This window comes from Anolis sagrei, chromosome X (assembly GCF_037176765.1).
Source record: "Anolis sagrei isolate rAnoSag1 chromosome X, rAnoSag1.mat, whole genome shotgun sequence".
In the NCBI taxonomy this organism is placed as follows: domain Eukaryota; kingdom Metazoa; phylum Chordata; class Lepidosauria; order Squamata; family Dactyloidae; genus Anolis; species Anolis sagrei.
The window spans coordinates 48,964,391-48,978,479 of record NC_090034.1 but is presented as its reverse complement, the minus strand read 5'-3'; the positions used below and the strand labels follow the sequence as shown (position 1 = coordinate 48,978,479).

Below are 14,089 nucleotides of genomic sequence, written 5' to 3'. Positions count from 1 at the left end.
AAACATAGCAGAAGCAATTTGTTCTTTCTCTTCTCTCTTGCATCATGAATGTGCAAACAAGTGTTTTTGCAATGAATAAAATGTAAATAAAGGTAAGAGCCACTGTTGAAGCAGAAACAACTGTCTGAAGTTGGTTAAATGGATGATAAGAAGCAAGTTGGCCAGCAAATTGCATTGATATCATAGGGATGTTTGTCAATTATATACACAAACCTCTCCGATTTTGGAAAATTGTGGATCGTCCAGTTTCACTTTTTGTCCGTTGGCGAACTTCAGGGCCTCTGCAATGTAATGGTAGGCCTCAGCTTTCTTAGTGTCTTTGGTGAAATTAAACTCTTAAAAATTAAAATTAAAATATATATATTAAAATTTAAAAATATTAAAATTCAAAAATATTTAAATTCAAATTAGGAACCATTAAAACTAAAATGTCAAATATTATTGTCGTTAAAAATTAATTTAAAATATTAGAACATTACATTAAAAAGGACATGATAGAATAATTAAAAAAAATACAAATGGCCAATGATTAAAATAGTAAATAATAACATTAAATTTGAAAATGCTACAATTAAAAAGTATGAAGTTTGAACATTTAAAAACATTAAAATAAATAAAATATTACATAAAATATTAAAATAAATAATATTAATAGCATTTGCACTCATTACCTTTGAGGATGTTGAGGATGAAGAACAAAACTGGACCAGCAGCAGGTCGAGGGGCAGAATAAATGGAATATTCCTTCAATTCGGACTTTATGGCGTCTCGTACGCTCACTTTGTAACTCCGGAGGTCCTCCAGGGTCAAGTTGCCACCTCAAAATAAGAAAAAATGGTCAAAAAATTGCAAAATTATATCAAAACAGAAACGACCGTCTAGACTGACCCCTTTGAAATATGAGTTTAGAGTCCTAAGTCTCTTTGGGCAGGGCTCAGTATCTCATGGGACCCATAAAATCGGCCGGGGGAGGGAGGGACTGGCAGGGTGGGTGAAGATGCTGATGAATGCCTCCTTGACTCCAGGCATAATGCAAAGTATTTTCAAGGAGGCAATAGTACGACCTCTTTTGAAGAAACCGGCACTGGATTCTGACCAACTTAACTACAATAGGCCAGTGTCAAACCTTCCCTTTATGGGCAAAGTTCTGGAGAAGGTGGTGTCCTCACAACTCCAAAGGTTCTTGGATTACACCGATTTTCTGGATCCATCTCAGTCTGGTTTCAGGCCTGGCTATGGGACATAGACAGCATTGGTCACCTTGTTGGATGATCAATGAAGAGAGCTAGACAGGGGGAGTGTATCCCTGCTGGTCCCCCTGGACCTCTCGGCAGCTTTTGATACCATCGACCATGGTAACCCCCTCTCTCCAGGATGGGACTTGGGAGCACTGTTCAGACCCAGAAGGTGGAGCTGGGGGACTCCTGCTCGTGTCCCTGGCCTATGGCCTGTGGGATCCCTCAGGGTTCAATTCTGTCCCCCATGCTGTTTAACGTTTACATGAAACCACTGAGAGAAATCATTAAGAATTTTGAAGTTCGGTGTCAAATTTATGCATACACCCAACTCTATTACTCCTTTCCACCTAATACTAAGGATGCCGTCCAGCCCCTAAACCAGTGCTTGTCATCAGCAATGGACTGGAGGAGGGCTAAGAAGTTGAAACTAAATCCAGACAAGACAGATATTCCTAGTCAGTTGGAAGGCAGATCAGGGCGTGGGGTTACAACCTGTGTTGGATGGGGTTGCACTGTCCCTGAAAATACAGGTTCACAGTCTGGGGGTGCTCCTGGACTCATAGCTGATCCTGGAGTCCCAGGTGTTGGCAGTGGCCAGGACTCCCTTTCAACAATTAAAAGTGGTGCGACAGCTGTGCCCATGCCTTGAGACTCCAGATCTGGCCATGTAGTCCACGCCTTTGTCACATCCTGTTTGGACTACTGCAACACTCTGTATGTGGGGGTGCCATTGAAGATAGTTTGGAAGCTTCAACTGGTTCAGAGATTGGCAGCCAGATTACTAACTGGAGTGTCATACAGGAAGAGATCCACTCCCATGTTGTGGCAGCTCCACTGGCTGCCGGTCTGCTTCTGGGCTAAATACAAAGTCCTTTAAAGCCCTAAATGGCTCGGGTTCAAGCTACTTGACCGAATTCATCTCCTCTTACAAACCAGTTCGGGCACTGTGGTCAGCAGAAGAGGCCCTGCTCTTGGTCCCACCCTCATCCCAATTACGGCTGGTGGGAATGTGAGAGAGGCCCTTCTCTGTCGTCATCCCCACCTCTGGAACTCCCTCCCTAAAGAAATAAAGCTGTCCCCTCTCTCCTCTCCTTCAAAAAACAACTAAAGGCCTTATGCTCACTAGCATATGGAGAGGAGTAGGATTTGATAACAAGAGATTCTTAAATCTTGGTTGAGAACTATTTCATATTTGGCCTCTCCTAGTCCACGCCAGCCCAATGACCTTCGTTTGACTACACAACCAACCCACACTGTTTTGTGAACTCTAGATGGCTGTTGTAAATTAATGTGGATGTTTGTTTAGATTTTATGTTATTACATAATTTTGTTTGACTAATTAATTTATTGATGTTAAGTTTAATTTACTGATGTTAGGTTTAATTTACTGATGTTAGGCTTTAATTTTATGTTAGGTTTTAATGTTATTTTCATATGTGGGTTTGCTCTGGGATTTTATGTCAGTATTTGTTTTACGAAGGCACTGAATGCTTGTTATGTTGGAATCCGCCCTGAGTCCCCTTGGGGAGATAGGGCGGAATACAAGTAAAGTTTTATTTATTTATTTATTTATTTATTTGCACCCTTTAAAAATCTGAATGTGCCTATTTAAACAGGGAAAAATAAAATGAGGAGGATGCTTTGACAGTTCCACACCAAGTTTTATTTCAAAATCTGAGCCTGTTCCTTTGGAGAGGCCTAGACATCCCTTTGGGGATGAGCAAATATCCCTTTAGATCCATTTGCTGATTTAATAGGGGAGAAACAAAAACAAGGAGGAAGATGACACGGTTCGGTGCCGGTTTTGTAACAACTTCTGCATTTTTAGCCTAAAAATATGGAGCCCCTGGTAGCGCAGTGGGTTAAACCTTGTGATGGCAGGACTGAAGACCAACAGGTTGGAGATTCAAATCCGGGGAGAGCGCGGATGAGCTCCCTCTGTCAGCTCCAGGTCCCAGGTGGGGACATGAGAGAAGCCTCCCACAAGGATGGCAAAACATCAAAACATCCAGGCATCCCCTAGGCAACGTCCTTGCAGACGGCCAATTCTCTCACACCAGAAGTGACTTGCTGGGTTTTTTTACCAGTTTTTTTAAAAAGTAGGATTCACCTTCTTTCTGAACATCCTGAACCATCTTCTTCGCAATTTCCCCTGAATAAAATTCGTCGGTTCCATTTTCGGCCACCACTTCAAGCGTCCGCATTAAAGAAGGCCACCAAAGAAGGTCTCCAGACCTCAGAAAGTTTCCGCTTTTATTAGTGAAGAGTTTCCTTTAATTAGAATTTGAAAAAATTAAAAGATGTGTAAATGAGGAGCAAAAAACACAAAATGAGGAGGAGGATGAGACAGTTCCATGCTGAGTTTTGGTATATATATATATATAAATTTTACCGTAAAGATGAGTGTTTCAAAGCATGACGCAATTTTGGGTGGATCAAGAACCGGTTCAGGATGTCTGAGATCCGGGTTCCAGAGCGAAGGATCTGGATTGTGGGTTCAAATAGTTCCTTCCAAGGGAGTTTCCCATAGAGCCGGTGGGCTTCTTGATATCCTCTGAGTTCCCCAGGAACAGCGATCCATTGAGGCCCTGAGACATGTCATAAGCATAACAAGAATAATAATATAATATAGCAAGATAATAATATAGTAAAATGATAATAAAAATAATACGGTATAATAATACATAATAATATAGTAAGATAATAATATTAATAAAGTAATAATATAATATAGTAAAATAAAAATAACACAATAAAATGATACATAATATAATGTAGTAAGATAATAATAATATACAGTATTATTATTATTATTATTATTATTATTATTATTATTATTATTTTGCTATAACAATATATGGAATCTGCTCCAGATTTTAGTCTGAACTTTAATAGCAACAAAAACTATTGGTGCCAATATATCCATCTATCAGTATCTCTATCTATCTGCCAATCTGTTCCAGATTTTAGTCTGAAGTGCATGTGATTAATATTAATTAATGCTAATAATATAGTAAGATAATAATATTAATAAAATAATAATATAATATAGTAAAATAAAAATAACACAATAAAATGATACATAATATAATGTAGTAAGATAATAATAATAAAATACAGTATAATAATAATAATAATTATTATTATTATTATTATTATTATTATTATTATTATTATTTTGCTATAACAATATATGGAATCTGCTCCAGATTTTAGTCTGAACTTTAATAACAACAAAAACTATTGGTGCCAATATATCCATCTATCAATATCTCTATCTATCTGCCAATCTGTTCCGGATTTTAGTCTGAAGTGCATGTGATTAATATTAATTAATGCTAATTAATTAATTACCTCTTAGTAGCCCCTCCTGGCATTGTTTTAGTAAATCCTCGCTGAAATGCTGGGGCGCACGCTCCCGAGCATTGATCACCTTCACGTCTCCTGGAAGACAATAATTAATATTAAATAATTAGTATTATATTAATTAGCACTAATATTCACTTTGTTATTCATTCACACACACACACACATCCACTCTTTATATTTTGCTACATTAATATTATAGTGAATACACACACACATGTATATAGGCCTAAAGGTGTATCTGCCTCAGTTTCTAGACTGAACTTTTTATTCTGTTTTTATAATTCCTATTATTATTATTATTATTGTCTCTTTTTCTCTTCTTGGGGTCAGGCCAGGTGACACCAGGTGACCCCATTTTGTTATCACTTTCATCCAGGTCAGCTCTTTCTTCTTCTATGATTATGATGATGATTATTATTAGTATTATATGCTATGTTACTACATTATTATTACTTTATTATATATTATTGTCTACTGTTATTATTTTCTATTCATAAGACTATTAATATTGTTTTCTATGAATACTATTAGTTTTATTTTCAATTAATATTATTATTAGTAGTAATAGTAGTATTGTGCTGTCGCACCCAAGCTGCTTTAAATATCTCTTTAGCAGTAATGTGTCCTAACTTTCTGTCAGCTTGGGGGATGCTGGATTGCCTTCCTGTTTGAGCAAGGAACCCCACAGATCCAATGTCCATGCTATTGCTTTCACAAAATGGTAACCATTTATTAACTGGTCTTGGGGCTATCTCCACCCAGGCACTAACTTATTTTCTGAGGAGAATGAAGAGGGTGATGATGGTGGCATCCTTGAAATCTGTTGGGATTTTCTCGGTCACCCACACCTTTTCTATGAGCTGGTGGAGTTGTTGTATCAGCTCAGGTTCACCCCCCCCCCCCTTAAAGATTTCAGCAGGGATCCCATCAAGTCCACAGGCTTTGTTATTCTTTTGTTGGCTGATGGCATTGCTGACTTCTTCCAAACTAGGCAGTGCTGCAAGCTCATCCCTGGTTTGTTGTTGCAGGATTTGTGAGACCACGTTGGAGCTGCGATTCGGGAGGCTTTGGTAGTGTTCTTTCCAACGTAGTGCAATTGATTTTTTGTCTAGGGCTAGAAAAGATGCCCTAAACATGTTTTAGGGCTAGAAAAGATGCCCTAAACATAGTTTGCCTCTCTTACCCCTGACTGGACTGCCGCGTCCAATGGGGTCACCACCCTGCAGCCAAAAAAAGAAAAATGAACTTGGAACATGGAACGTACGGACACTGATGGACAACACTGACAATGAACACCCTGAACGCTGAACTGCCATCATTGCAAGGGAGCTGGGATGCTTTAACATCGACATAGCAGTACTTCAGGGGACCCGGAAAGCAGGAGAGGGACAGCTGAAGGAAGAAAAAGGAGGCTACACCTTCTTCTGGAAGGGACTGCCTGAAGAAGACCGAATAATGCATGGAGTTGGCTTTGCTATCAGAAATGATCTGGTGAAGCATCTGACTGAAGCACCCATGGCATCAACAAACAACTTTCAACCCTCCAAACTGAACTTGCCAAAAACCAACAGGCAACCATCATAAGTGCCTATGCACCAACACTAGATGCTGATGAAGACATCAAGGAATTTTTTTTATTGTCAGTTGGACACCGTCCTACCGGAGATACCTAAGGAGGACAAAATCATCCTCCTGGGGGACTTTAATGCAAGAGTCAGGCGAGACTTCGACCTGTGGCCAGGGACCATAGGAAAAGACGGGGTTGGAAACAGCAACTCTAATGGCATCCTGCTTCTCACCAAATGTCTCACAACCTTGGTGTCATCATCACCAACACGCTCTTCCGCCGGAAAAACAAGTTCAAGACATCATGGAAGCACCCCCGGTCAAAGCATTGGCACCTCTTAGACTATGTAATCACACGGGCCACAGACCGCCGTGATGTCCTTCTCACAAGAGCCATGACAGATGCTGATGACTGCTGGACAGACCACAGGCTAATCCGATCCACGATAGCTATCAAGATCGCCCCCAAGCGCAGACTCCAAGGAAGAAAGACAAGGTGCAAAATGAATACCCAAGCCCTTCAGGAGCCCTACAAATAAGCCCTTGTCCAAACAGCACTCAATGACCATCTACCCACAGAACACCCCGAAAATGTTGAGGAACATTGGAACAAACTGAAGACCTCCATCATCACAGCCTGCAAAGAAACTATTTAATATCAAGCCAAGAAACATCAAGATTGGTTTGACGAAAATGACAACGAGATCCAACAGCTAATTGACAAGAAAAGGAAAGTTTTCCAAACATGGCAGAGAGACATCAACTGTGCTGCTAAGAAAAAGATCTACGCCAGTGCAAAAGCTGAGGTCCAAAGAAGGACAAGAGAACTCAAGAACATCTGGTGGACAAAGAAGGCTGAAGAAATCCAACACCTGGCAGATACCCATGATGCTCAGGGATTTTTCAAAGCCACAAAGGTCATCTATGGACCAAGAAACCATGGCATACAGCCTCTCTGCTCATCAGATGGAACCAAACTTATTATGTATTATTTTCTATTAATTATACTACTATTATTGTTTTTTATTATTATTAGTATTATTATCTTCCTTATCCTGGGACTATATATTCCTATATATGTTGATATGCTCTGAAGCATTATTGATACAATGGTAATCATCCCTGAACCAGTTTAGAGGAGAATCCAGAGTGGATGCAGTGCAGTGGAATGGGGGTTGGCCTACCTTTCTGGGCATCATAAATGGTGAAGATGACCCCTCCACCAAGGCCCATGCTTTGCGGGTTCAAGACCGAAGTGCAGACCAAAGACCCAATGACTCCGTCCACCGCTGACCCTCCAGCTTTCAGCAAATCTCTGGGAAATAATAATAATAATAATAGATAATAAAATTGAAAAATAATAGAAAATAATACTATTGATACTAGGAAATGACATAATATAAGAATAGAAAATAATATTAAAGAAAATAATACTAGAAAATAATATTTATTTATTTATGATATTTCTATCCCTCCTTTCTTGAACCGGAATGTGATTCATGGTGGCTTACAACCAGGCAGCAATTCGATGCCTAACAATATACAATTAACAAAATTAAAAATTTCTAATACTAGAAAATAATTACGGTACATAATATAATATAATAATACTAGAAAATAATAATAGAATAGTACTATAATATAAAATAATAATAATAGAAAATAATACTATTAATACTAGAAAATAATAACATAACATAATATAATAATAGAAAAAAATAATGATAATATAATAACACTTGGTCATAGATTAATATAATATAATAGTAATAATAATAATAATAGAAAATAACATTGTTAATACTAGAAAATAATGTGTTGTGTGGCATCGAATGGTTGCCATCCCTGTTGTGAGCTGCCCCAAGTCCACAGCTCACAAGATGGGGAGATGGGACAGGATACAAATAAAGTTTGATTATGATGATGACGATGATAGGTATGATATGCTCACTCCTGGATGTTCCCGTAACCAACCTGGCTGCTGTATTTTGAACCATCTGGAGTTTCTGAACTTGGTACAAGGGTAGCCCAATGCAAAGCGCATTGCAGAAGTCAAACCTTGAGGTTTCCAGCACATGCCACTGCCATCTTCAGCTTCCTCAAATCGAGGAAGGGGTGCAGCTTTACAAGTAAAACATGCAGTTTTATACATTTAAATCCTTTGTCTTTCACGCTCCCACCCCAGCTGGAGCCGGCTCCATGCTGATTGGTGAAGCAGCACTGACATCATTACCAGTTGGGAGGGACTCCTTCTGTGAGATGGGATCGCAGCACCTGCCAGCCAATCAGGGAGTGTTCTCTGCTTCCAATGCAGATTCTCGCTCTCCAGTGGCTGACAGGAGGCTGGATGGTCCAGGAGACAAAGGAATGCAAAGTGGGTTACTGTTGTCCCAGCAGAGGGACAAAACAAAGAGGGGCCATCAAGTCTCGTGCATTTTATTGTCTTGCTGATTTACTTTATGAGCCCCCAATCATGTGGGTCTAGTGACTCTGTCCATTGGGTTCCAACTCAGTATATTGTTCAGGGAGGATGGGATCCGATTATTCATTCCAGGGAAAGGGGAGATGGCATTGTGGAGAGCAGGGCAAGTCATCCCAACATGAGGGAAGGAAATGCCAGGTGGTTTGACTCCGAGGCCTGTTGTCTCTTGCACAGCCGGTGGTATGGCTCACAGATGATGGGTGATTGAGTCCTTTGTGATTAAGATCATGCCCAGGGAAATTGCTGGAGGGTGTTCCTGGGTCATGAGGTGCTGACAAAAGGTCACCAAGGTCTTGCTGGGTGGCTTCATTCGCCAAAGTTTTATATTAAGACATAAAATATAATATACTAGCTTGGGTACTTGGCAGTGCCCTGGGGTATTTGAAAAAGGCACTGTTTGTTTTGTGGTGTTAGGTAATATCATTTTGTTAAATAGGAAACACTACTTGTTAGAAAAAAGCCAGTTTTTGGTTTGTTTTTTTTATGAATGCTCCTATTAGAAAATGCATAAGGATGTGGGTGAACTACAGTTCCCAGAATCATAGGTCAATCCTCCCCAAGCCAGGCCTGTATGCACAGTTGGCCATGTTGCATCTATGTGCCAAGTTTGGTTCAGATCTGAAGTTGGCTGGGTTCAGTGCTCTCTGGATGCAGGTGAACTACAACTCCCAAACCCAAGGTTATTTTCCCCAAACCCTGCAGTATGTTCAGTTGGTCATGAGGCATCTCTGTGCCAAGTTTAGTCCCGGTCCATTGTCAGTGGGCAGGGCCGTAGCAAGAAAAAAAATTTGGGGAGGGTTGAAAATTTGGGGGGGGGGGATTGAAACCTGCCTCTTAGCTCATGCTGAAGCAAAGAGCACAGCAGGGGGCAGAACAGCCTTCAATAGCCTGCAGCTCCACCCCTGTCAACCACCTCCACCAAGTCTGGCCTCCTTAATGAGAGCATTCAACACCCCCCCCCCCAAACTTGGTTGCTTCACTACATCAGCTATTGCTGCAAGAATGACAGTGTGAATAAATTGTCAATATTTGCTTGAGATAGTGCTTGCAGTTCTGGAGGGACTCCAGTTTTTTGCATCTCATAGACTTAGCATGGGGATTTGGTTAACCAGTTAAAATTCATGAGTAAACCAGGTTTATTTTTTTAAACCTGAAAAATTTCAGGGGGGGGGGCATTTGAACGCCTAACCCCCCCCCCTCGCTACAGGTCTGTCAGTGGGGTCCACAGTTTCTCTGGATACAGGTGAACTGCAACTCCCAGATTCCCAGGGCAATCACCCCCAAGTGTCACCTGTATTTACTGTTGGCCATGTTGAGGCTGTGTACCAAGCTTGGCCAAGATCTGTCATTGGTGGGGGTTTAGAGTGCTCTGGGTGCAGGGTGAACTACAACTCCCATGCTGGTAGGTTGGTCTCCCTACAAACCCCTCCAGTATGTTCTGTTGCTCACCAGGGTTCTGTGTGCCATGTTTGGTCCAGATCCAGCTTTGGTGGGGTTCAGAGTGCTCTGTGTGCAGGGTGAACTACAACTCCCATGTGGGTAGGTCGGTCCCCCCACAAACACCTCCAGTATGTTCTGTTGGTCATGGAGGTTTTGTGTCACAAGTTTGTATAGGCCCATCATTCATGGGGGTCTCAGTGGTCTGTGGAAGTGGGTGAAGATACTGCAAATCCCATAACTCGTGGCAAGTGTGGTCCAGATCCATCGTCTGTGGCCCATCCTCCCCTAATCCTCACCAGGACAGAAAGTGCATCATAGGGTTCTGTGTGTCAAATTTGATCCAGGTGCATCATCCGTTCAGGTTGCAGTGGTTTCTGGAATAGTGAAGATACTGCAATTCCCATCATCCCTGGTTCATCCTTCCCCAATCTGCACCAAGACGTAAAGTGGGTAATGGGGGATCTGTGTGGCAAGTTTGCTCCAGGCCCGTCATTCATGGGGGTCACAGTGGTCTCAGGAAGTGAGTAAAGATACTGCAAATCCCATCACTCATGCCAAGTGTGCTCCAGATCCATCATTGACTGGGTTCACTGTGCTCTCTGGATGTAGATGAAGTACAAGTCCTATAAATCAACTCAATTCCCCCCCCCCCCAAAAAAAAAACCTCTTGTTCTGTTGCTGGTCAATTCTTGTTCACTCTGTGCCATAGGAAAGGGTAGGAAAGGGTTAAGGGAAAGGCAGTGGGTGGGATCATGCAAATTCCACACCAATGGAGAGAGAGAAAGGAACCCTGGGAATCTCCATTCTGGAGGAAAAACAGAACATCTAGGATTAAATTGTCCCTGAATGAAAGCATTCCTTGGATGGTGGGCAGTATGATGTCTGGAGAGGACATTGGCAGCATTTGGGCTACATGTTCATGGCGCCTACTGTGGCCTGAGAGTTCCTTGGAGGGAGAGCTTTTGGTGGCATCCAAGACTACCTGGAGTTGGAGGGCAACTGCCTTGTCAATCACCTTGCCCAAAACAGGAAGGTTCAACACCAGTCTGTAATTATGAAGGTCCAAAGGATTCAGAGAGGACTTCTTCAACAGCAGCCTAACTACTGATTCTTTTAAACAGGATGGGAAATTCCCCTCCCTGAGAGATGCATTCATAATTTTTCCCTCCGAAAAGGCAAAAGGAGACAAGATTTCCCACAGAAAAGGCCAAAGGAGGCAATTTTTCCCTCAGAAGAGCCCTCTTCCCTCAGGAAAGCTCAAAGGAGGCCACTTTTGTCTCAAAAAAAGCCATTTTTTTACTTCAGAAAGGCCTCTTTTCCTCCAAAAAAGGCCAAAGGAGGCCAGTTTTCCCTCAGAAAAGGCCAATGTATATCAAGGAGAAGCAGAAAAATTAGAAAATTATCTTTTTGGACCACATTTGAAGCGTCAAACATCTTATCTCTTAGTCCAGAAGTTCTTTAGGAGACCGATAATTAAGAAAAACAGAATATAATGCAATTCTTGGGTTTTTAATGGCAGAATGGAGACGGCGTTTCAGCCAACGTTTGGCAAAAGGTCCAGAGTCTCTCCAGGGGCCGTAAAGGGATAGGATTCTTGTCTCTTGTGAAGATAACGAAGGGGATTAAGGGCTCTTAATTGTTGACCGATGGAAGAAACAACAGAAACAAATTATTCAGCTTCTTGACCTCTGTTTCGCAATAAGGAAACTGTAGGCTGTAATGGATCTCCCACAGAGCTCCAATAGGAGCGTTATTGCTTGATTATTGCTTATTGATTGGTTCTTGATCTATAGATCGGTTGGTTTTGCAATAAGGAGAGGGAAACACAGGCCTGAATAAAGGTTCCATAGAACTGTGAAAGGGAATGTTGTTGATCGGTTATTGATCAGCTATTGATTGGTTATTAATAGATAGGTTTGACTCAGCTGTCATTCTTTCACAATGAGAATGGAATGTAGACTGAAATGGAGTCTACAGAGGTTCCATACAGCCCAATAGGGGGAGTTATTGATTATTTATCACTTATTGATTGGTGATTGATTGGTGAATGGATGGGTCCAACTGACCTTCCAATCTTTTCCAATAAGAAGGACACTGTAGGCCACAATGGAGTTAACACAGAGTTCTAACAGAGGATGTCATTGATTGATTATTGATTAAGAATGGGTTATTGATGGATCAATTGGTCCAACTTTGGAAGAAGAAGGTTCCTTAGCAATAAGGAGAAGGAAGATGCAAAAGGAACCATCGCAACCCAATAGGGGATTTTATTGATCAAATATTAGTTATTGATTGATAGATGGGTAACCAACTGACCTTCCACTCTTTTGCAATAAGGAAAAAGAAACTGTAGGCCCAATTGGCGCTCCCATAGAGCTCCAACCAGGAATTATTGATCAATTTTTATTGTTGATTGGTTATTGATTGATTGATGGGTCCAACTAACTTTCCAATGTGGAAGTGTCCGCCAAAATGTCAGCCCCATAGAGCTCCAATGGGAGTTATTTATTCATGATTGTTTATCAATCGATCATTGGTTATTGACTGGTTATTTATTAGGCTCACCTTCCAACCTGGGAGCAGGTCCTTGTGTCAGCAGCGACAGCGGCGACCGCAAATCTTGGAGGGAGACAATGATGGGACTCTCCTCTTCGAGTCAATAGGACGGTCAGTAGAACCCCAAGGGTCACTGAGAGGACTATGAATCCTAGGCAAAAGGAGGCGAGCCTCCTCCGGGAAAGAGGCATCTTGAAGGAGGGAAGGGAGGAAGGAAGGATATGATGATGATAATAAATAAGAAGAAAAGAAGGAAGGAAGGAAGGAAGGAAGGAAGGAAGGAAGGAAGGAAGGAAGGAGAGGAGGAGAATGTAAGGAAGGGAGGGAGAAAAATAAAGAAGAAAGGAAGTAGAGGAGAAAAGAAAAAGAGAAGAAGTAGGGAAGGAAGAAGAAAGGATGAAAACGACAAAAAGGAAGAGTGATAGAAGGAGAAGAGAGGAGAAAAATGGATGGAAGGAAAGGAGGAAGAAGGGAAGGACTATGAGTAGAAAGTAAAAGAAAGGACGGAGAGTAAGGGGAAAGGATTGTGGAGAAGAGAGGAAGGATGTGTGGATGAAGAAGAGAAAGAAGAGAAGGAGAGAGGAAAGGGAAGAGAAAGATGAGAAGGAAGAAGATGGGTGAGGAAGGAGAGAAGAACAGAAAATCAAAAAGAAGGGAGGAAAGAGAAAAAAGGAAGGAAGAAGAGGAAGGAAGGGAGAAGGATGAAGAGAGGAATGTGGGAAAGATGGGAAGAAAGGAAAGGGACAAGAAGAGAAGATCAAGAGGAGATGAGAAAAGAAGAATATATGGGAGGGAGGAGGAGGAGAAGAGAAAAATAAAGAGGGAGAAAGAGGAGGAGGAAGAAGAGAAGAAAGGAGATGGGTCTGGAAGGAAGGGAGGAAGGAGAGAGAAAAGAAAGGAAGAAGAGATGAAGGAAGGGAGAACGATGAAGAGAGGAAGGCAGGTAAGAAGAGAAGAAAATAAAGGGACAAGAAAAGAAGGATCAAGAGAAGAAAGAAGAGTTGGATGAAGAAAAGAGGATACAAAAAAGAATGAATGGAAGGAAGAGGAAGGAGAACAGAAAAAAGAGGGAAAGGAAGAAGGGTAAAGGGAAGAAAGGAATGAAGAAGGATGAGAAGTGGAAGAGAAAGAAGAGAAGAAAGAAGAGAAGGGGAAGGAAAGATGGAAAAGAGAAGGAGGGAATTGAAAGGAGAGAAAGAAGAAGAAAAGAAGGCAGAGATAGAAGAAGAGAAAGAATAAGTCAGAAAGAACAAGAGAAGGAAGAAGGAGAAGAACAGAATGTGAAAAAGAAAGAGAAGAGATTAAAACTCTCCTCAAACCTGAGTCTTGAGTCTTGAGTCTTGAGACAGCAGCTTGATCCCCTTCTTTCTGCCAAAAAGGAAAGAACGAATGAACGAAAGAATGAAAGAGAGGAGGAGGAGGAGGGAAGGAAAAGTCT

The 14,089-nt window shown here is 41.3% G+C and overlaps 1 protein-coding gene across 1 annotated transcript in view; it reads right to left on the bottom strand.

The window, feature by feature from the left end:
- The window catches only part of GGT5 (gamma-glutamyltransferase 5), a 22,735-nt gene extending 8,646 nt beyond the window's left edge, over positions 1-14,089 (bottom strand). Inside the window, exons 1-8 of the mRNA XM_060785271.2 lie at positions 13,971-14,089; positions 12,661-12,842; positions 7,358-7,488; positions 4,593-4,682; positions 3,631-3,826; positions 3,349-3,509; positions 672-818; positions 214-335 (exon numbers count right to left, since the gene is read on the bottom strand). Coding sequence (XP_060641254.2) covers positions 214-335; positions 672-818; positions 3,349-3,509; positions 3,631-3,826; positions 4,593-4,682; positions 7,358-7,488; positions 12,661-12,842 — 1,029 coding nt within the window. The 5' untranslated portion in view covers positions 13,971-14,089. The remainder of the gene's footprint in view (positions 1-213; positions 336-671; positions 819-3,348; positions 3,510-3,630; positions 3,827-4,592; positions 4,683-7,357; positions 7,489-12,660; positions 12,843-13,970) is intronic.